At 45.2% G+C, this 24257-nt stretch overlaps 1 protein-coding gene across 7 annotated transcripts in view; it reads right to left on the reverse strand.

Annotated features, from left to right (window-relative positions):
* The window catches only part of LOC140198021 (dedicator of cytokinesis protein 9-like), a 352664-nt gene that overhangs the window by 157930 nt on the left and 170477 nt on the right, over positions 1 to 24257 (reverse strand). For all 7 annotated transcript variants that reach the window (XM_072258835.1, XM_072258830.1, XM_072258833.1 and 4 more), the window contains exon 3: positions 19157 to 19246. In XM_072258835.1, coding sequence (XP_072114936.1) covers positions 19157 to 19246 — 90 coding nt within the window. The remainder of the gene's footprint in view (positions 1 to 19156; positions 19247 to 24257) is intronic.

Raw genomic sequence — 24257 nt, forward strand, 5'->3', positions numbered from 1 at the left:
AGCACCAGATGGGCCTTTGCAACAATCCATTAGCTTTAGGGTCACCATTGCTGGGAATGACCTTTAATTCAAGATTTATTCTATTAGTGCAGTATAACATTTTCCAGCTGCTGGGGTGGATTTTGAACTTTTGTCTCTGGATCAAACGTTCTGGCTTCCGAATGCTTGCCTACTAACTTAACTTGCAGTACTGCATTAATATACCCTCATGTGGCTTGGGTCAGATTTTTTCCCCCATCACTTCTGTCAATTTATTTGAGACACTTCAGAATCAGAATCAGGGGAACATACACCAGTCCTCTTCGAGGGGTCAGAAGCAGAAAGAATGAGCAATTTCAAGTTCCTGCATGTCAATATCTCTGAGGATTTATCCTGGGCCCAACATATCAATGTAGATACAAACAAGGAATGACATATTTCATTCTGAGTTTGAGGAGACGGTACGTCACCAAAGACTCTCAAAGGTTTCTACAGATATACTATGGACAGCATTCTAACTGGCTGCATCACCGTCTGCCTATTGCACAGGATCTAAGCTGCAGAGAGCTGTAAACTTAGTCAGTGCCATCATGGCCACTAGTCTCCGTCGTATCCAGGGCATCTTCAAGGAAAAATGCCTCAAAAAAAAAGGCAGCATCCACCACTAAGGACCCCTATTACCAAGGGGTCACTACTCATTGCTACCATCAGGAAGGAGGTACAGGAGCCTGAAGGCACACACTCAACAATTCAGGTACAGCTTCTTCCTCTTTGCCATCCGATTTCTGAAAGGACATTGAACCCGTGAACATTACCTCACTACTTTTTTATTTTTATATTTGCACTGCTTATTTAATTTAACTAATATAAATCTATACATTTCCTATAATTTACTGTCTTTATTCCTATGTATTGCAATATACCGCTGCTGCCAATACAACATGTTGGTGATATTAAACCTGATGCTGATACATAAGAGGCAGGGATAGAACAAACTGTTTTTCCCAGGGTTGGGGAATTAAGAACTAATTTGTTATGTGCCGTGTCATATGATGTAGGCAATCATGATTTTTCCACAACCATGATTGTTCCTGGCAAATTTTTCTACAGAAGTGGTTTGCCATTGCCTTCCACTGGGCAGTGTCTTTACAAGATGGGTGACCCCAGCCATTATCAGAGATTGTCTGCCTGGCGTCAGTGGTCGCATAACCAGGACTTGTAATATGCACCAGTTGCTCATACGACCATCCACCACCGTCTCCCATGGCTTCACGTGACCCTGATTGGGGGGCTAAGCAGATGCTACACCTTGCCCAAGGGTGACCTGCAGACTAGCAGTGGGAAGGAGCGCCTTACACCTCCTTAGGTAGAGACATATCTTTACCCGGCCACCCAACAAGAACCAGAGGTCATAGGTTTAAGGAGAGAAGACAGAACATAGAAACCAACAGCACATTACAGGCCTTTCGCCCCTCAACGTTAGGCCGACAGTGTACCTTACTCTGCCTAGAATTACCCTACCGCATAGCCCTCTATTTTTCTAAGCTCCATGTACCTATCTAAGAGTTTCTTAAACGACCTTATCGTATGGATTGCTGGCAGCGCATTCCACACACCCACCATTCTCTGCATGAAAAACTTACCCCTGACATCCCCCTCGTACCTACTTCCAAGCACCTTAAAACTACGCCCCCTCCTGTTAGCCATTACAGCCCTGGGAAAAAACCTCTGGCTATCCACGTGATCAGTGCCCCTCATTATCTTATACACCTCTATCAGATCATCTCTCACCCTCCGTCACTCCAAGGAGAAAAAGAAAAGTTCACTCAACGTATTCTCATAAGGTATGCCCTCCAGTCCAGGCAACACCCTTGTAAATGTCCTCTGCACTCTCTCCATAGTATCCACATCCTTCCTATACTGAGGTGACCAGAACTGCGCACAGTACTCCAAGTGGGGTCTGACCAAGGTCTTACATAGCTGTAACAATACCTCACGGCTCTTGATCTCAATCCCACAGCTGATGAAGGCCAACACACCATATGCCTTCTCAACAACACTGTCAACCTGCGCAGCAGCTTTGAGTGTCCTATGGACAGGGACCCCAAGATCTCTCTGATCCTCCACACTGCCAAGAGTCTTACCATTAATATTATATTCTGTCTTCAAATTTGACCTACCAAAATGAACCACTTCACACTTACCTGCGTTGAATTCCATCTGCCACTTCTCAGCCCAGTTCTGCATCCTATCAATGTCCTGCTGTAACCTTTGACAACCCTCCAGACTATCTACAACACCCCCAAATTTTGTGTCATTAGCAAACTTACTAACACACCCTTTTACTTCTTCATCCAGGTCATTTATAAAAGCCACAAAGAGGAGGGGTCCCAGAACGGATCCCTGTGGAACACCACTGGTCACCGACCACCACCCAGTATACGAACCATCAATAACCACCCTTTGCCTTCTGTGGGCAAGCCAATTCCAAATCCTCAAAGCAAGGTCTCCTTGGATCCCATTCCTCATTACTTTCTGAATGAGTCTTGCATGGGGAATCTCATCAAATGCCTTCCTGAAATCCATATACACTACATCCACTGCTCTCCCTTCATCAATGCATTTTGTTACATCTTCAAAGAATTCAATCAGGCTCATAAGGCACAACCTGCCCTTGACAAAGCCATGTTGACTAATCAGATTATGTCTCTCCCAATGCTCATAAGTCCTGCCTCTTCTCCAACAACTTGCCCACCACTGAAGTAAGACTCACTGGTCTACAATTTCCTGGGTTATCTCCACTCCCTTTCTTGAGAGAGGTGAGTTTTAGTAGAAACCCAAGTGGTAACTTTTTCAACCAGATGACTGTCAGTATTTGGAATGAGCTACCAGAAGTGTTTGAGGTAGGTACATTAACAACACTTAAAGGGCACGTGGACAGGAAAGTATTATAGGAATGTAGGCCAAACTAGTTTAGATGGGAAATTTGGTTGGCATGGACCAGTTGGTCTGAAGGGCTTACCTCTGTGCTGTATGACTCTATAACTAAATCTCCAGGTGAATAAAGGTGGTGGCTAGAGTTAAGTTTCTTGAGTGAAGCCACCAGGAAGACAGCACAGTGAGTAGAACAATTGCCTCACGGGACCAGGCACCCAGTTTCAATCCTGACCTTAATGCTGTTGGTGTGGAGTTTGCATGTTCTCCCTGTGACTGTGTGCATTTCCCCCGCGTGTTCTCGTTTTCCCTCACATCCCAAAGACAAGAGGGTTGATAGGTTAATCGGCTGCTGTGAGTTCTCCTGTGTGTGGAATCTGGGGCAGGGGCTGAGATTTGGATGGGAACGTGGGAAGAATAAAAATGGGACTAATGTGGGTTTAGGGTAAATGAGTGGATGAATGTCGGTATGGATTTAATGGGCCGAGGGTCTTGTTTCCATACTGTGTCTCTCTATGACTCCAAGAGATTGCATGAAAGGAAAATCAGATGTTTTTTCTTATCCAACTTGCTGGAATCTGAGCCCACCCGTGGACCATGATACCTCCCCAATAACCTCACATTTATAGAGCATCTTAACATCATGAAATAGCCCAAGGACTTCATGGGTACACCACTACAAAGCTAACACTGAGCCATAATGGAGACGGCTCAGAGGCGGATTTTGCAGTACACTGCAGAAGTGAGAGTTCAGGCAGAGAGCTGCAAAGGCAGGGTGATAGCCACCAAAACACAAAACTCTGAATATGAAAGAGGGTGAACTGGCAGACTGCAAGGGTCTTAGAAATTTCTTGGGGCTGGAAGCTGGGAGGTGCAGGAACACAGTATAAATTCTATAGCTGCCTTGCTGTATTAAATATTCGGAAGTGAGTCATTTAAAAAATTTATGCACTATGTAAAGAATTCCAAAGCTCTGTGATCAGGTCAAGAATTTTATTTTGGAACATGCTTTTCAAGTCCAGCAGGTTCTACTGTAGATCAATGGAGAGATTATTTCAAGCTCTCACATTCATTGCCACATCATACATCAACTTCCCACGTTAACCCCGAGTGCTCTCGAATCTGCAGGATGTTCCCAGTCAAAACTGATCAGCCAAACCATAATAACTGGTGTGTTTATATTAACGTTCAAGAAGATGATAGTGAAAAATTTCTTCAGTAACTCTTTGGAAACTGAAATAGGTTCTCAAACAAAAACAGAAAGGACACACAGGAGAAGCAGCCACTCATATTCCAAATGGGTAACCTCCAAACTGAACATCGATTTCTCTAACTTCTGGTAATTTCACCTCCTCCCGCTTCTCTTTTTTTCCGTTCCCCATACTGGTTCTGTTCTTGCCCTTTACTCTTCTCCTCATCTGCCCATTAGCACCCTCTAGTGCCCCTTCTCCCATGGTCCACTCTCCTCTCCGATCAGATTCTTCCTTCTTCAGCCCTTTAACTCTTCCACCTATCACCTCTCAGCTTCTCACTTCATCCCCTTCCCCCCCCCACCCACCCTCCTTCTCCCTCACCTGGTTTCACCCATCGCCTGCCAGCTTGTACATCCTCCCTTTCCCCACCTGATTTTATTTAGTGATTCAGAGCACAGCAGGCCCTTGACCCAACCAGCCATACCGCTCAGCAACCCACCAGTTTAAGACCAGCCTAATCACAGGATGCGTGTCGAAAGGTCGTCGTGACGCGTCTAGTGAGGCAGTGCAGTGGGCCTCTCCAACAGCAAGCCTCATGTGCTGCCTCCTCACTGGCGACACAGGGAAACGGAACACCCTTCGGACTCAGGCTGGACTACAGAAGACGGGGAGGAGGGCTGGCCCCTGCGCACGTAGCGCACAGGCGCCCGGACACGCCCTGGTGCCCGTGAACCGGATTCCCAGCTATGGGTAAATAGCCCCACTGCCTTATGGACAGCCTCAGGAGTAAACCCAGACAGCATATCCGGAGTGGAGATCCTAGGGTAGCTGGATGCCACTAACATCCTTCCAGCAGCTCCTGCAGCCAAGCTGGTGGCAAACGTATTATTTTGCTTTTCTTTGGACTGTACTTTGTGAGGCCAAGCAGGGGATCTTGACGACTGGGTGTCTCAGGATCTCCACACCTTCCGCCCAGGCTTGACCCAGAGCGCACATCATATTCCCATTGTCCTTTGAGACAGAAAGATGCCATCATCAATCACAGGACAATTCACAATGTCCAATTCAACTACTAACTGGTGTGTCTTTGGACTGTGGGGAGAAACCAGAGGATCTGGAGGGAAGCCACGCAGTTGAAGGGGAGAATACAGAAACTCCCCACTGACAGCACCGGAATTCTCTGAGCTGTAATAGCATCTCACTAACCACGATCCTTTCCTCCAGTCTTGAGGAGAGGTCTCAGCCCAAACTATAAACCGTTTATTAAGATGTTGCCTGACCACAAAGTTCCTCTAGCACTTAGTGTGAGACAGAATCCTTTATTATCGCCAAGTATGTGGACACATACAGGGAATTTGATGCCGGTTTCCCTGAGCTCTCGCTGTACAGAATCAAAAAGCAAACAAAACAATAGTGCAGATAATTGTGAACTATATACAATGAGGTATACATGTGTATGTACAAGTGGACTTTTCCAAGCTCTCCTCTCTGCGCAGAGCAGCAAAACCAGTTTCACGAACATGTTACGACAACAAAACTGAAGTAAATCTATTGTCAACACTTCAGTACCAGATCAAAGCCCTGAAATTAACTTCTGAAATTATTTTTTCCTGCACCTAATAATTTCAAGAATTTCTGATCCTTTAATGAAAGCCACCAACATAGTTATTTCCCACTGAATGATGAAATCCGTAAACATTTGCAGCACCGAACAGGTAATTTGACCAGGAGAAAGGCACAACGATGTAACTGGTAGAGTCGCTCTTTGGCAGCTCCACAGATCCAGGTTCAATCCTGACCTCGGGTGCTGTCTGCGTGGAGTTTGTCCCTGGGCACTCCAGTTTCCTCCCACACCCCAAAGACGTGCAGCTCGGTTGGTTAATTAGCCACTGTATGTTGCACAGGTGAATCGTCGAATCTGGAACGTGGGGAGAATGAAATTGGGAGTGGTGTAAATGCTGCTTAATGTTCAGCTTAATGGAGGCTGATAGGTTCTTGGTTAGTCAGGGTGTCAAACTTATGGAAAGAAAACAGGAGAATGGGGTTGAGGAGGATAATAAATGAGCAATGATTGAATGGCAGAACACATCTGATGGGCTGAATGGCCTAATACTGCTCCTATGTCTTATAGCTTTTCCCCATGCAGTCTGATTCTATAGAGCTGTCCTCAGGGACTAATCCCACTTGCCAACAGGACATGGTTCCTCAAGGGGTCAGACTAATTAAAATGTCTGGGTTTCTGCTTCAAGAAGCTTTTAAGATCCCACACCGCCCTTTTCATAACTCCCTCGTCTTCACTCCCTTTGCTTTGAATCTCTGCTCGTGGAAAAACAATCCATCCTGTTCACACTACCAGTTTTGCACATGTCAACTATCACCCTCCCCCAACCCCCACCACCCTCCACCACTTTGCGGCAAGACACTCCCAAAGTCTAAAATTTTCCAAACTCTTCAGTCCAAATAATCAACTTTCAATCCACCCTAAGCTTTTTGTTCACTTATGAAAGCGGTGAGATAAACAGGAAAGCTTCAGACAAAAGGAAAATTGTTTCAGTGGAACTTTGTATCAAACTTTCTACCTCTAGGTCTGGTTTCTACACAGCAAGCCAGCCTCACAACACACACAGCACTGCCCTCATATCACTGACAGATGTATAAGCACTATTTCATTAAAAACCTGATGCATCAGAACAGCAACATTATTCCCACAACACACATCAAAGTTGCTGGTGAACGCAGCAGGCCAGGCAGCATCTCTAGGAAGAGGTACAGTCGACGTTTCTGGCCGAGACCCTTCGTCAGGACTAACTGAAGGAAGAGTGAGTAAGGGATTTGAAAGTTGGAGGGGGAGGGGGAGATCCAAAATGATAGGAGAAGACAGGAGGGGGAGGGATGGAGCCAAGAGCTGGACAGATGATTGGCAAAGGGGATATGAGAGGATCATGGGACAGGAGGTCCAGGAAGAAAGACAAGGGGGGGGGGGAACCCAGAGGATGGGCAAGGGGTATATTCAGAGGGACAGAGGGAGAAAAAGGAGAGTGAGAGAAAGAATGTGTGTATAAAAATAAATAACAAATGGGGTACGAGGGGGAGGTGGGGCATTAGCGGAAGTTAGAGAAGTCAATGTTCATGCCATCAGGTTGGAGGCTACCCAGACGGAATATAAGGTGTTGTTCCTCCAACCTGAGTGTGGCTTCACCTTTACAGTAGAGGTGGCCGTGGATAGACATACATTCTTTCTCTCACTCTCCTTTTTCTCCCTCTGTCCCTCTGACTATACCCCTTGCCCATCCTCTGGGTTCCCCCCCCCCGCTTGTCTTTCTCCCCGGACCTCCTGTCCCATGATCCTCTCGTATCCCCTTTGCCAATCACCTGTCCAGCTCTTGGCTCCATCCCTCCTCCTCCTGTCTTCTCCTATCATTTTGGATCTCCCCCTCCCCCTCCCACTTTCAAATCTCTTACTAACTCTTCCTTCAGTTAGTCCTGACGAAAGGTCTCAGCCTGAAACGTCGACTGTACCTCTTCCTAGAGATGCTGCCTGGCCTGCTGCGTTCACCAGCAACTTTGATGTGTGTTGCTTGAATTTCCAGCATCTGCAGAATTCCTGTTGTTAACATTATTCCCACCTTAATTCTGCTTCCTGTACAATATCCGTCAATGTTTTCATAAAACAAACCTACTGGTGGATAAACCAAGATCTAAAGTTGCCCTTGGAATTTCCCCAGATATTCAGAACAAAGAACAGAGAACCGTGCAGCATTGGAAAGGACTCTTCAGCTCACGATATCAATTCCAAAGTGATCCCACCTGCCAGAACCTTGTCTGTATTCCTCCATTTTGTCTGTTTGTGTGTCACGTGTGTCTCAGTGCCTCTTACCTGTTGCTATCTTATCATCTTCCACCACTTTCCAGGCACCTACCAATCTCTCTGTAAAAACAAACGCCTCACAGGTCATCTTTAAACATTGCCCCTCTTACATTATAGTTATGTTTCCAGTGTTCAACATTTCCACTCTGGGAAAAACACTCAGACATTCCAACCTAGCAACGCCTCTCATAACTTTGACTCATCCCTTAGCTTTCAATGCTCCAGAGAAAACAATCCAAATTTGTCCAACTTCTCCTCATAGTGAATACTTCCCAATCTAAGCTACATCTTGGTGAATCTCATCTGCACTCTCTCTAAAGCCTGCACATCATTCCTCTCATGTGGTGACCAGAACTGCACACACAATTCCAAATGTAGCCAAATCAAACTTTCATATAGCTGGAATTGGAAATGGCCTATCATCGTCACATGTACAGAAAAACTGGTTCTGCATTCTATTCATACAGATCATGGGTTTCTGACTTTTATATTCAAAGACCTCACCACAGAAGGCACATATGCCACACCCACCTTTACCACCCTGTTTGTGCTGCCACTTTCAGAGAGCTATATAATTGCACCCCAAGATCCCTCTGTACATAAATGCTCCTAAGGGTCCTATCGTTTGCTGTGTAATTTCCTTTCATGTTTGACATCCCAAAGTACAACACCCCACACTTGTCTGACTTAAACTCCTTTTCTGCCATTTCCCACTGGTCTTATATCCTGATGAATCCTTTGTCAATCTGTCCACAGCTCTGTTAATTTTTGTGTTGGCTACAAACTTCCTAATCAGACATTTTTACACACATCAAGGTCGCAGCACTGTTCCCTGCAGAACATAACTGTTCACAGACCTTCAGTCAAAATTACACCCCTTCACTATTACTATTACTCTGTCTTCTAAGGCCAAGCCAATTTTGAATCCAATCATACAGTTTTGCTGTGATTTAGTCCTCCGGATCAGTCTGCAATGAGCAACCTTGTCAACAGCTGTACTGAAATCCTTGTATACAAAATCCGTTGCCTTATCTTCTTTAATCATCTTCCTGGCCTCAAACAACACTTTCAAGTTCGAAAAAGACATGGCCACCCCTGCACAAAGCCATGCTTGCTATCCCTAATAATTTTATACTTTTCCAGATGTGAGTAGATCCTAACCTTAAGAACCTTTTCCGATAATTTCCTTACCACTGATGCAAGGCTCACCTTACCTGATTTGCATCCACTCCCTTCTAAAAAAAAGAGCAACAATATTGACAACACACACAAAATGCTGGATAAATTCAGCAGGCCAGGCAGCATATATGGAAAAGAGTAAACAATCAACGTTTCAGGTCGAGACCCTTCATCAGGACTGGCTCTTGTGAAGGGTCTTGGCCCGCAACGTCAACTGTTTATTCTTTTCTGTAGATGCTACCTGGCCTGCTGAGTTCCTCCAGCATTTCATGTGTGTTGCTTGGATTTCCAGCATCTCCAGATTTTCTCTTGTTTGTGAATGAACAATACTGGCTGTTGTCCAGTCCTCAGGGACCTCGCCTGTGCCTGAAGTGGACACAAAGATCTCTGTAATCCCCTCTCTTGCCCCTTTCAACGATCTGGGATAGATTGCAATAGGCGCTGGGGTCTTATACTCACCTTAATCTTCTCAAGAGCCCCAACACCATCTCTTCTTCAAGCGCAAGAAGGGCAAGACTGCGCAGGCGCGTGACGTCAGCAGGACCGCGTGGGGAGTTTAAAAAGGCAGGTTGCTACCAACGGCTCTCCTTTGGATCGGGACTACAGAGCGTCGTGGGAGCTGAATTGTGAAGGAAGGCAGTTTTTTTTTAAAACATCGAGTGCAAGAAGGGCGAGACTGCGCAGGCGCGTGACGTCAGCAGGACCGCGCGGAGAGTTTAAAAAGGCGACCACCCTATACAGCGGGCAGCTGTCGGAGCGGGCAGCGGAGTGAGCGGTAGCAGAGTGTAGGGCTTTAGCTTCAATGGGCTTCGGCGATAAATGGGAAGAGACGAGAGCGAAGCGCCAACTCTTTTTTTCTCTCCCCCCCCCCCCCAACCCCTTTCGCGAATCGGCCCGGACAGACAGGAACAGCAGGGCTCTCACAGCTAACGGTTTAAAAAGTTTGTCTGTCTGGCGAGGTAAGTGGGTGAGTAGACTTATTTTTCCTGTTTCATTTGTGTAGAATTAGATAGCATGCCTGCAGGGTTAGTGCTTTGTTCAGGGTGTCAGATGTGGGAATCCTGGGAGACTTCCAGCCTCCCTGATGGCCACATCTGCGCCAGGTGTACCGAGATGCAGCTCCTCAGAGACCGTGTTAGGGATCTGGAGCTGCAGCTTGATGACCTACCGCTTATCAGGGAAAGTGAAGAGGTGATAGACAGGAGCTACAGGGAGGCAGTCATCCCTAGGCTACAGGAGTCAGTAGTCATGCCTAGGCTACATGAGTCAGAACACTGGGTCACTGTCAAGAGAGGGAAGGGAAATGCCCGGATAGTGGAGAGCACCCCTGTGGCTGTCCCCCTCAGCAACAAATATCTTGTTCTGGATACTATTGAGGGGGATGACCTGACAGGGGACGCCCACGGTGACCGGGTCTCTGGCACTGAGCCTGGCGCTGTTGTGCAGGAGAGAAGGAGGGAGAAGAGAAATGCGGTAGTCGTGGGGGATTCCATAGTCAGGGGAACAGACAGGAGATTCTGTGAGCCTGACAGGGATACCTGCATGGTGTGTTGCCTCCCAGGTGCCAGGGTACGGGATGTCTCGGATCGGGTCCTGAATATTCTAAAGGGGGAGGGTGAGCAGCCAGTTGTCTTGGTACATGTTGGTACCAATGACATAGATAGGACAAAGGAGGAGGTCCTGAAGAGAGATTTCCAGGAGTTAGGAAGGAAGCTGAGAAGCAGGACCTCCAGGGTAGTAATCTCAGGATTGCTACCTGTGCCACGTGCTAGCGAGGGCAAGTGTAGTTGGATCAGGCAGATGAATGCCTGGCTGAGAGACTGGTGTAGGGGGCAGGGCTTCAGATTCTTGGATAATTGGGATCTCTTCTGGGGGAAGTACGACCTGTTCAAAAAGGACAGGTTACACCTGAACCCGAAGGGGACCAATATCCTGGCGGGAAAGTTTAATAGAACTGTTAGGGAGGGTTTAAACTAATTTGGTAGGGGGATGGGAACCGGAATGATAGAGCGGAGGAAGGGGAAAACAGAAATAAATCTAAGATAGTGAGCAGTAAAGATGTCAGGAAAGACAGGCAGGTGATGGGGCAAATGTGTAGCCATTGGGATGAGTTGCAGTGCAATAAAGTTGCAGTGAAATCAAAGCAAAAAGTATCAAATACTGGTCTTAAGGTGTTGTACTTAAATGCACGCAACATAAGGAATAAGGTGGATGATCTTGTTGTACAGCTACAGATTGGCAGGTATGATATTGTGGCCATCACTGAGACCTGGCTAAAGGATGCATGTCTCTGGGAGCTGAACGTCCAAGAATACACGGTGTATCGGAAGGATAGGAAGGTAGGCAGAGGGGGAGGCGTGGCTTTATTGGTAAGAAATGATATTAAATCATTAGAAAGAGGTGATATAGGATCGGAAGGTGCAGAATCTTTATGGGTTGAGCTAAGGAATAGCAGGGGTAAAAGGACCCTGATGCAGTTATTTATAGGCCTCCAAACAGCTGCAGGGATGTGGACTACAAATTACAACTGGAAATAGAAAAGGCTTGTCAGAAGGGCAGTGTTATGATAATTGTGGGAGATTTTAACATGCGAGTAGATTGGAAAAATCAGGTCGGCACTGGATCTCAAGAGAGAGAATTTGTAGAATGTCTGCGAGATGGCTTTTTAGAACAGCTTGTTGTTGAGCCCACTAGGGGATCGGCTGTACTGGATTGGGTATTGTGTAATGAACCGGAGGTGATTGGAGAGATTGAGGTGAAAGAACCCTTAGGAGGCAGTGATCATAACATGATTGAGTTCACTGTGAAATTAGAAAAAGAGAAGCCGAAATCTGATGTGTCAGTGTTTCAGTGGAGTAAAGGAAACTACAGTGGCATGAGATAGGAACTGGCCAAAGTTGACTGGAAAGAGACACTGGCGGGAAAGACGGCAGAGCAGCAGTGGCTGGAGTTTACACGAGAAATGAGGAATGTGCAAGACAGGTATATTCCAAAAAAGAAGAAATTTTCGAGTGGAAAAAGGATGCAATCGTGGTTGACAAGAGAAGTCAAAGCCAAAGTTAAAGCTAAGGAGAGGGCATACAAGGAAGCAAAAATTAGTGGGAAGACAGAGGATTGGGAAGTCTTTAAAACCTTACAAAAGGAAACCAAGAAGGTCATTAAGAGAGAAAAGATTAACTATGAAAGGAAACTAGCAAATAATATCAAAGAGGATACTAAAAGCTTTTTCAAGTATATAAAGATTAAAAGACAGGTGACAGTAGATATAGGACCGATAGAAAATGATACTGGAGAAATTGTAGTGGGAGATGAGGAGATGGCAGAGGAACTGAACAAGTATTTTGCATCAGTCTTCACTGAGGAAGACAGCAGGATACCGGACACTCAAGGGTGGCAGGGAAGAGAAGTGTACGCAGTCACAATTACGACAGAGAAAGTACTCAGGAAGCTGAATAGGCTCAAGGTCGATAAATCTCCTGGACCAGATGGAATGCACCCTCGTGTTCTGAACGAAGTAGCTGTGGAGATTGCGGAGGCATTAGTGATGATCTTTCAAAAGTTAATAGATTCTGGCATGGTTCCGGAAGACTGGAAGATTGCAAATGTCACTCCGCTATTTAAGAAGGGGGCAAGGAAGCAAAAAGGAAATTATAGACTTGTTAGCTTGACGTCGGTGGTTGGGAAGTTGTTGGAGTCGATTGTCAAGGATGAAGTTACAGAGTACCTGGAGGCATATGACAATATAGGCAGAACTCAGCATGGATTCCTTAAAGGAAAATCCTGCCTGACAAACCTATTACAATTTTTTGAGGAAATTACCAGTAGGCTAGACAAGGGAGATGCAGTGGATGTTGTATATTTGGATTTTCAGAAGGCCTTTGACAAGGTACCACACATGAGGCTGCTTAACAAGATAAGAGCCCATGGAATTACGGGAAAGTTACATACGTGGATAGAGCGTTGGCTGATTGGCAGGAAACAGAGAGTGGGAATAAAGGGATCCTATTCTGGTTGGCTGCCGGTTACCAGTGGCGTTCCACAGGGATCAGTGTTGGGGCCGATTCTTTTTACAGTGTACATCAACGATTTGGATTATGGAATAGATGGCTTTGTGGCTAAGTTTGCTGACGATACGAAGATAGGTGGAGGGGCTGGTATTGCTGAGGAAACGGAGAGTCTGCAGAGAGACTTGGATAGATTGGAAGAATGGGCAGAGAAGTGGCAAATGAAGTACAATGTTGGAAAGTGTATGGTTATGCACTGTGGTAGAACAAATAAACGGGCAGACTATTATTTAAATGGGGAAAGAATTCAAAGTTCTGAGATGCAACGGGACTTGGGAGTCCTCGTACAGGATTCCCTTAAAGTTAACCTCCAGGTTGAGTCAGTAGTGAAGAAGGCGAATGCAATGTTGGCATTCATTTCGAGAGGAATAGAGTATAGGAGCAGGGATGTGATGTTGAGGCTCTATAAGGCGCTGGTGAGACCTCACTTGGAGTACTGTGGGCAGTTTTGGTCTCCTTATTTAAGAAAGGATGTGCTGACGTTGGAGAGGGTACAGAGAAGATTCACTAGAATGATTCCGGGAATGAGAGGGTTAACATATGAGGAACGTTTGTCCGCTCTTGGTCTGTATTCCTTGGAGTTTAGAAGAATGAGGGGAAACCTCATAGAAACATTTCGAATGTTAAAAGGCATGGACAGAGTGGATGTGGCAAAGTTGTTTCCCATGATGGGGGAGTCTAGTACGAAAGGGCATGACTTCAGGATTGAAGAGCACCCTTTCAGAACAGAAATGCGAAAAAATTTTTTTAGTCAGAGGGTGGTGAATCTATGGAATTTGTTGCCACGGGCAGCAGTGGAGGCCAAGTCATTGGGTGTACTTAAGGCAGAGATTGATAGGTATCTGAGTAGCCAGGGCATCAAAGGTTATGGTGAGAAGGCGGGGCAGTGGGACTAAATAGGATAAAATGGATCAGCTCATGATAAAATGGTGGAGCAGACTCGATGGGCCGAATGGCCTACTTCTGCTCCTTTGTCTTATGGTCTTTGCTATCAACATGCCCTAGAATATTAGCATCTCTCTCCCTGATCACAATATCCTCCATGTCCTTTTCCTTGGTGAATAGTGATGTGAAGTATTTGTTTACTGTCTCGCCCACTTCGAACTCCAGGCGTAAATTCCTTCATTTGTCCCCAAGGGGTCTAGCATATTTCTACAGATGTACCATGGGGAGCATTCTAACTGACTGCATCACCATCTGGTATGGAGAGGATTGAAATAAGCTGCAGAGGGCTGTCAAGTCAGCCAGCTCCAACGTGGGAACAAGCCTCTGTGACATCGACTACCTCTACCAGAGAGGAGGTACAAAAGCCTAAAGGCACACACTCAACATTTCGGGAACCGCTTCTTCCCCTCCGCCATCGGATTTCTGAACAAGCGATGAACCGACCCATGAACACTACCTCACTATTTGGCACCCTTTTCCCACTACTTATTTAATTTAATTTTTAATACACAGACTTCTTATTTTAATTTATTGTATTTTTATGTATTGCACTGTAATGCTGCCGCAAAATAACAAAGTTCACGACATAGGTCAGTGATATTAAACCTGATTCTGATCAGTCCTACCCTCTCCCCTCATTTATCATGTACTGTATGTATAAAAATCTCTGGGATTCTCTTTCATCCTGCTCACCTGAACATTTCATGCCCTCTTGATTCATTGTTTAAGCCCTCTCCTCTTTCATTTCTTTTCCTTAAAGGCTCTGTCTGAATTCAGCTTCCTAAACCTACATGAGCTTCATTTCCTTTTCTGACTAAATTTGCAAACGTCTCCTGTCCCAAACATAGAACAAAGAACATTGAACAGTACAGCACAGGAACAGGACCTTTGGCCCACAATTCTGTACCAATCCAATTAAACTAGTAATCAAATGGCCAACTAAACTAATCTCTTCTGCCTACACAATGTCCAAATCCTTCCATTTGCCTCACATTCATGTCACTTCAAAATCCCTTCTGTATCTGCCTTTACCACCACCCCAGGCAGCACATTCCAGGCACACACCACTCTCTGTGTAAAATAAAACTTGTCCCTCACATCTCCTTTGAAATTACCCCCTCCCATCTTAAATGCCTGCCCAATGGCATTAGACGTTTCAACCCTGGGACAAAGATACTGTCTTACCTACTCCTCTTGTAATCTTGTAAACCTCTATTTGATCTCCACTCACCCACCACCGCTCTATAGAAAACAACCGAAGTTTGTCCAACCTCTCATTAAAGCACATGTCCTCTAACCCAGGCAACATCCTGGTAAAACCTCCCCTGCACCCTCTCCGAAGCCTCAACCTCTTTCCAATAATTGGCCGACCAGATCTGTGTGCAATACTCCATAATTTTTTAAATTGGAAAGAGAAATCAATATTCATGCCATCAGGACGGAGCCTACCCAGATGGCATACAAGGTGTTGCTCCACCACCCTGAGGGTGGCCTCATTGAGGCAGAATGGACGAGCATGTCAGAACGGGAATAGGAACTGGAATTAAGATATTTGGCCACCAGGAAGTTCTGCTTTGGCTGGGTGGAGTGGAGGTCCTGACGAAGCAGCACCCCAATTTACGACTGGTCTCACCAATGTAAAGGAGGCCGCAGCAGGAGCACCAGATACAATAGACGGCCCCCAGCAACTTTGTAGAGGAAGTGTTGCCTCACCTGGAAGGACTGCTTGGGGCCCTGAAAAGTGAATGGGCATGTATAGAACTTTGGCTGCTTGCAGGGATAAGTGCCAGGAGGGAGATTCATGGGGAGGGACGAATGGACAAAGAAATCATGGAGGGAGCAATTCCTGCGGACACAGGCGGTGGGGGGGGGGGGGGTGCAAAGATATGATTGGTGGTAGGATCCCTTTGGCGATGGCAGAATTTGCAGAGAATGATGTGTTGGATGCGGAGGCTCATGGATTAGTAGGTAAAAACATGAGGAACTATCACCCTTACCTCCTCTGGGGTCTTCTCTTCCTTCCCTATCTCCTTTGGTCCACTCTCCTCTCCTATCACATTCCTTTCTTTCCAGCCCTTTGCCATTCGTACCCACCTAGCTTCACCTATCACCTTCGAGCTAGCCTCATTCCCCTCCCCCACCTTTTTACTCTGACATCTTCCCCCTTCCTCTCTAGTCCTGAAATGTCAACTGTTTATTCACTTCCATAGAAGCTGCCTGACCTGCTGAGTTCCTCTTGCATTTTCAGTGTGTTGCTTTGTATTTCCAGCATCTACAGAATTTCTCATGTCTGTAACGCGTTGTATTCTTTGCCAGCCTTCTACGCTAACCACAACACAATGAATCTTCACATCTTCTGCAAACTTACTAACCCATCCATCTACTGTACATTTTCATCCAGGTCATTTATATAAATCACAAACAGCAGAGGTCCCAGTACAAATACCTGCACAACACCAATAATCACAGACTTCCAGCTAGAGTAAGTTCCTTCGATCACTACCCTGTCTTCCATGGGCAGGCCAGTTCAGAATTAAAACAGCCATGGATCCCATGCATCTTAATCTTCTGGACATGCCTCCCATGAAGGGCCTTGTCAAATAGCTTACTAAAATCCATGTAGACAACATTCACAGCTCTGCCCTCATCAATCACCCTCGTCACTTTGTCAAAATTCAATCAACTTGATAAGGCATGACTTGCCCCGCACAAAGCTGTCATTTCTTTCCCTAATTAGGCCATGGTTTTCCAAGTGCTCATGAATCCCATCCCTATGAATTCTCTCCCATAACTTCCCTATCACTGATGTGAGTCTTACCGGTCTTACCAGTGATAGGGTAGTTAAGAAAGCTTATGGGGTGTTAGCTTTCATAAGTCGAGGGATAGAATTTAAGAGTCGTGGGGTAATGATGCAGCTCTATAAAACTCTGGTTAGGCCACACTTGGAGTACTGTGTCCAGTTCTGGTCGCCTCACTATAGGAAGGATGTGGAAGCATTGGAAAGGGTACAGAGGAGATTTACCAGGATGCTGCCTGGTTTAGAGAGTATGCATTATGATCAGAGATTAAGGGAGCTAGGGCTTTACTCTTTGGAGAGAAGGGGGATGAGAGGAGACATGATAGAGGTGTACAAGATAATAAGAGTAATAGATAGAGTGGATAGCCAGCGCCTCTTCCCCAGGGCACCACTGCTCAATACAAGAGGACATGGCTTTAAGGTAAGGGGTGGGAATTTCAAGGGGGATATTAGAGGAAGGTTTTTTTACTCAGAGAGTGGTTGGTGCGTGGAATGCACTGCCTGAGTCAGTGGTGGAGGCAGATATACTCGTGAAGTTTAAGAGACTACTAGACAGGTATATGGAGGAATTTAAGGTGGGGGGTTATATGGGAGGCAGGGTTTGAGGGTCGGCACAACATTGTGGGCCAAAGGGCCTGTACTGTGCTGTACTATTCTATGTTCTATATTCTATAATTTCCAGGATTATCCCTGGTTCTCTTCTTGAATAACGGAACATTATTCTAGCTTTGTCTCTCTTCCTCACAGGAACATGTTGGTACTGAATTCTGACCCACTGGTCTTCTCAACAGTTCAGTAAATAATTCCATGCCCTATCTTGTCGAGTGAGGTATCAAAGCAGATGACTTGTGGAGCTAGTAAGGAGGCTCAGGTTCAGTCCTGATCTGCAGCACTGACTGCGTGCAGCTTGCACCGTCTCCCAGTGACTATGTAGGTTTTCCCCGAGTGCTCTGGTCTCCTTTTCACATCCCAAAGACATGCAGGCGGCGTGTTAATTGGCTGCTGTAAATTGTGTCCCTGGTGGAATCTCCACAGTGGATGAGGGATGGGTGAGGAAATTATGGGGAGAATAGGCCATGGGGAAAGTCAGTGGACGACTGTGTGTGGTTACGGTCACCACACCATCAGAAGAATGTAGAGGATTTGAAGGGAATACAAAAGAGGTTCATCAGGATGCTGACAGGAATGGAGTATTAACCATAAGGACAAACTTGAATTATTTAATATGGAGGCTGAGGAGTGACATAATATAAGTATATAAAATTACGAGAGATATACAGTAGATAGTCAGAGTGTAAACAAATAAGATAAAACTAGCTTTTATTTGTCACATGTACATTGAAACACACACTGAAATGAGCTTCTCTCGTCAGTGACCAACACAGTCTGAGGCTGTGCAGGGGCAGTCCTCAAGTGTCGCATGCTTCCAGCACCAACGTAGCACATCACAACGTACCAACGCTAACTCATACGCCTTTGGAATTGGGGGGGGACAGCCACCGTGACTCCCCAGCAGCCACAGGGAGAATATAAAAACTCCTTACAGGAATTGAAACCCGATCACTGGCACTGTAATGTGTAACTCTAACCCATTGCGATACTGTGCCACCCCAATTGAAGGTATGGGGGGGAACGAGTTTAAGGAAATGTCTACGGTAAGTTTTATGCTTACAGAGAAAGTGGTAGGTGCTTGGAATGGGCGACCAGGGGAAGTAGCAGAAGCAGATGCGATTGCAGTTCTATAAGGCATTTAGGCACACACATGAACAGGCCGGGGATAGAGGTATATGGACCATGTACGAGCAGTTGGGATGAGGTTAGATAGGTACCATGGTCAGCACAGATATTGTGAGCCGAAAGGCCTGTTCTTGTGGTGTGCTAATCTATTATTTCTTCCCAACCATTTCCCTCTGCACCCCCAAGAGAGAAAGCAGTTTCACTCCATGCACCTTGTCCAATCCTCAAGACATCTTGAACAGATCAACCCTTAATCTTCTACACTCAAATAAATGCATATAAATAATAATTTTTACTTTGACAACAGACTTCTCAGGCAACTTCGTCTAACAAAGTGAACTTGCACCACGTCAAACAATAAGTATAGCTTACAGCAGTGAGTAGGTTAAAGTATTTATAAATAGAGTAAGAAGCCAGCCAGCTCCCTGGCTGAATGTACATCTGATCGCTTCTCTCTTACTTCAGTGACGAGCAAGCTCTTAGCTTCTCTCCTTGCATTCTCTGGCACGGTGGAGCACAGCGTTCGCCCATGTCGCTTCAACGTCTTGATCTGATGGGACACCAAAAGAAAACAATTTTCAATTGAATGCAACAGCCAATTCAAAACCTCCAGAAAATAAGTACAACAGTGCAGATACTGGACATCTGGAATTAATGAAGTGTTGGGGATATACCATGCCCGTGGAGAGGGAAGCAGAGTTAAAGTTTCAGAATGAAAATGTGACGTACGGGGGTTTTGTTCTCTTCATTTAATGAAAGCAATTCATTACCGAGTGGAAGCAAACGAGAGCAGAAGGTAGATGCAATGTGTGTGGAAAATTTAAGTCCTGATGCAAGGAAGGGCTTTTCAGGGTTTTCTTTCCAAAAAGTGGCAAAACCATACCTTTTTCACATAATATTTCAGAACTTCTACACATACACTCACCCACACACACAAAAAACGCCCCTTTAAGGCAAAGATACTCTCATCTGGATACTATCACTCCCCATATGTCCTGTTTCACCTAATCATAATCTCTAAACAGAAGAGATTCTGCAGATGCTGGAAATCCAAAGTAACACACACAAACTCCTGGAGGGACTCAGCAGGTCAGGCAGCATCTACGGAGGGGAATAAACAGCCAGACTTTCAGGCCGAAATGATTCAGAACTCTTGCCACCACTGAAACTCTTGAAGGGTTTCAGCCCCAAACGTCCACTGTTTATTCCTCCCTATGGATACCGCCTGACCTGTTGAATTCCTCCAGCATTTTGTGTACATGCATAATTCCAGACCTGGTGAACTGATTTGGCCTGAAAATTCAACTGTTTATTCCCCACAATGAATGCTGCCTGAACTGATGAGACCCTTCATTGTTTTGGTTTTGTGCTTCCAGTATCTGCAGTTTCTTGTGTGTCTGTGTGCATTCAGGTCCCCCAGTTCAGAGTTTTCTTTTTAAAGAGTCAGGCTAAATGACTAAATTGTTCAATCCATCCCCACATCTGCTCCAGATAACCCTTGCACTTGCCAACACTCCATTTCAGCTAATCATATTTGCGCTCACATACCATTTCATCTGTAACACCAAGACAGTAACAAGTGTAAGCCATCCAGCATTGTGTCCAGGGGTCCTCTGCCACTCGGTCAGATTTGGTTTGATGACGGAATTGGTGGCTTTGAGGCCAAGTTTGCAGACAATATGAAGATAGGTGGAGGGGCAGGTAGTGTTGAGGAAGCAGGGAGACACGTTATCAAGTTCGTCTTAGACATCGGTATGACTGAGGACATCTGTACAGGTTTTTAGTACTCAGCCAGGCCTCCTGTCTGGGCTGGATGCTTTCCGTGGGTTCATCCTCCTGAAGGATATTCTCACGTCAGCCCCAGAGACTGAAATCACGGGGTCATAAGGCGATGTGGGAGTTTGTGCAGGTGCTTCCACATTTTGATGGTCAAAGTGATCATAAAAGCCATCGAGCTCATCTGGAAGCAAAGCCTTGTGGTCACCAATGTCGCTTGGTTTCACTTTGTGTGATGTGACTGCATTCAAGCCCTGGCACAGCTGTTGAACATCCTTCAGTGATTCAAGTACAATCTGGAATTGCCACTTCACACATGAGATGGCTTTCTGGAGATCATACCTGGACCTCTTTTGTTTAACTTAGCCACCAGAATTGAATTCCACTGATCTGGTTCATCCTGGGCTTCTGGATAGGGAAGACTCTGAATGGTTTTGTGGGAACACCCTCGTCTACGCTTATTTTTATAAGATCTGTGACAGCCGTGGTGTGTTGGTTCAGATCCTCTGCTGAGACCTTGAACACAGCCCAGTCCACTGACTCAAAGCATTATGTAGCTGCTCCTCAGTCTCCCGTGACTACCTCTTCGTTGCTCTCATCTCTGGAGCATTGCTCTTCAGTAAAAGATTAGGTTCACAAGAATGAAAGGGTTAATGTATGAGGAACATTTGATGATTTTCTGGAGTTCGAAAGAATGCGGGGTGGGGGAAGGAACCTCACTGAAACCTAGTGATTATCGAAAGGCCTAGATAGAGTGGACCTTGAGAGTTTAGGACCAGAGGGCATATCCTCAGAATAGAGGGACCTCCATTTAGAACAGAGATAAGGAGAAATCTCTTTAGCCAGAGGATGATGCACCTGTAGGAGTTCCTCACCACAGACGGCTGAGGAGCCAAGTCATTGGGTCTATTCAAATCGGAGTTTGACAGGTTCTTGATGAGTCAGGGTGTCAAAGTTTAAGGGGAGAAGGCAGGAGAATAGGGTTGGGAGGAATAATAAATCAGCCATGATGGAATGAAGGAGCAGACTCAATGGGCTGAATGGTCTTATTATGGTCTTATGGTCTAGTGGTGAGGTACTATCTCCATAAATCAAAATCCATCCTTTGTTTCCAATATAATCAGCCCAATCATTTGATGTACACTGTGTTTGCATAATCAAATATCTTACTTTAAAGCTGAAAATTATCTTTAACTGTTTTGGTTACCAGAACAGTTAAAGGTAATCTCCAGCTTTAAAGTAAGATATTTAATTATGCAAACACAGTGCAAGTCAGATTTGAATTCTGAAAGATCCCTTTAAATGTCTATCCCTTCACCTGATTTGTCAGTTCAACTTAGCTACTGTAGCTCCATCTCCACCCAATCTGCACCAACAAACCTCTGTAGGTGCAATGCTGAAAGTATCCTGACTGGTTGCATCATGGTCTAGTACAGTAATATGAATGTGCAGGAATGCAAGAAGCTCTAAAGAGTAGTGGTTGCTGCCCAATACATCACGGGCACATTCCTCCCCACCATCGGTAGTATCTACAGGAGGTGCTGCCTCAAGAAGGTAACACCAATTGTCTAAAATCCCTACTATCTGAGCTGTGCCATCTTCTCACTGCTACCATCTGCCTGATGGTCCCACACTACCAGGTTCCAGAACAGCTACTTCTCTTTAACAATTTAATTCTTGAACTGACCAGCACAACCATGATCACCTCAGTACGGCAATAATATGACCACTCTGCATGTCAATGGGCTTTCTTTTAATGTTCAGTTGATGTTCTTTTTTATGAAAATAGAGTATAATTTATGTTTAATTTGTTTTTTTTTCTACTGCATGCTGCTCAGATGAGGCTAAGAAGCTACAAAGAAAGCACAACAGCGACTACATTTCATTAGGAGTTTGAGGAGATTTGGTATGTTACCAAAGATACTCACTAATTTCTATAGATGTACCGTGGAGAGCATTCTAACTGGCTGCATCACTGACTCGTATTTGGACGGGGGGTGGTGGGGGGGGGTGGGGGTGGAGCTACTGCATAGGATCGCAATAAGCTGCAGAGAGTTGTAAACTTAGTCAGCTCCATCATGGGCACTAGCCTCCGTAGTATCCACTACATCTTCAAGGAGCGGTGCCTCAAAAACGTGGCGTCCATCATTAAGGACTCCTATCACCCAAGTCATTCCTTGTTCTCATTGCTACCATCAGGAAGGAGGTACAGAAGCCTGAAGACACGCACTCAGCGATTCAGGAACAGCTTCTTCCCCTCTTCCCTTAGATTTCTGAATGGACATTGAATCCATGAACATTACTTTACTTTTTTTTATTCCTAATTTTGCACCACTTAATTTAACCATTTAATAGTTATACTGTATATACTTGCTGTAATTCATGTTTTTTCCTATTATTATATATTGCAGCTGCAAAAACAAATTTCATTACATATGCTGGTGATATTAAACCTGACACTGATTCTGCAGCAAGTCATATTTTCATAACACCTGAGCAAATATGTACTTGTGATAGTAAACTCAACTCTGCCTTTGTCGCAGCAGAAGACCAAGAAGGATGCACGCTTCGACACCCAGGTATGTTTTCTCCACTTTACATATTAGCACGGCTCTAGCTTCAAGTCACACAAGGAGTAAGGACGTGGGGGCAGGAGGGGGATTTAAAGCAAAACAAAACTGGAATAGGGCACCAAACAGCTGTTCAGAATGACAGAGGAGGAACAAACTGGACCCCAATCCGGATTGTCCTCCGGTGAGGGTGAACATGAAGAGTATCAAAATAAGCAGCAGACACACTGGAGCCACAAGATATTCATCTCTGACACTCTGAACTCTGAACTCTGAACTCTCAATCTATTAGGACAAGTTAATCAACTGCAGAATGTTTTAACAGAAACGTATCTATATCTCACTTAAACAAGTCAAATGAACCCAATGTTCTACAAAGGAATGAACTCAGGGTATCAGGCAACAGGTTCACAAAAGAGACTTCAGGAAAGGTGATAAGCAATGTGACTGAAGAGGCAGGTTTAAGGAGATTTTAAAAGCTAAGAGATGTAAAGAGGCTGAGGGAATAGAGGATTTGCTGGGCTACAGTGTGCTTAGATAAGGGTTTCTCAACTGGGGATCTGCTGAAACCTAGGGTCTGCAAGAGGTCGCTAGGGGTTCTGCAAGAGATTGTGATTTTGAAAAACAAGCATTGTTTTTTGAACTTCACGCAATGCAATGCTAGCACTTGCAGTGACGGGCAGTGGCCAAGCAGCTGCATTAGCAATCTCGTCAGAGGTCTCCCAGCCCAGTATGGAAGTGCGCAGTAGGACCGTGTTTATTTGGCTGAGTCTGGAGGGGCGGACGACAAGCTGGTGAAGAGCATAAAGTGCATTTTCAGAGCAGTGAATGGGCTTGCCCAACTTGGGCAATGAAGTCAGCCTCTCCCTGTTAAACTCTGTGTTTTACAGACATGTCTGACGGTCCATTGTGGCTATTTTTGAAGAGGAAGATTCTAGGCCTAGTCCTATGGATAATTCTGATGAAGTTAATAATGAAGAATTACAATCTTCTGAATCATTTCACTGCACTAGTGCCACAACAGACACAAAAAAGTCTATCTTTACAATGAAAGCTACTGTACTTATCAATGGGTTTTACCCGGACTGGTGATCCAAGTTGACCTTTTCCATTGTGCCTGGTCAGTGGCAAACAACTTACAAAAGTAGCAATGGCTCCAGCAAAATTGAAAAGACTCTTAACTACAAATCACAGCCTTATGACATGTAAAAGTGC

The sequence above is a fragment of the Mobula birostris genome, chromosome 5, assembly GCF_030028105.1.
Source record: "Mobula birostris isolate sMobBir1 chromosome 5, sMobBir1.hap1, whole genome shotgun sequence".
In the NCBI taxonomy this organism is placed as follows: Eukaryota; Metazoa; Chordata; class Chondrichthyes; order Myliobatiformes; family Myliobatidae; genus Mobula; species Mobula birostris.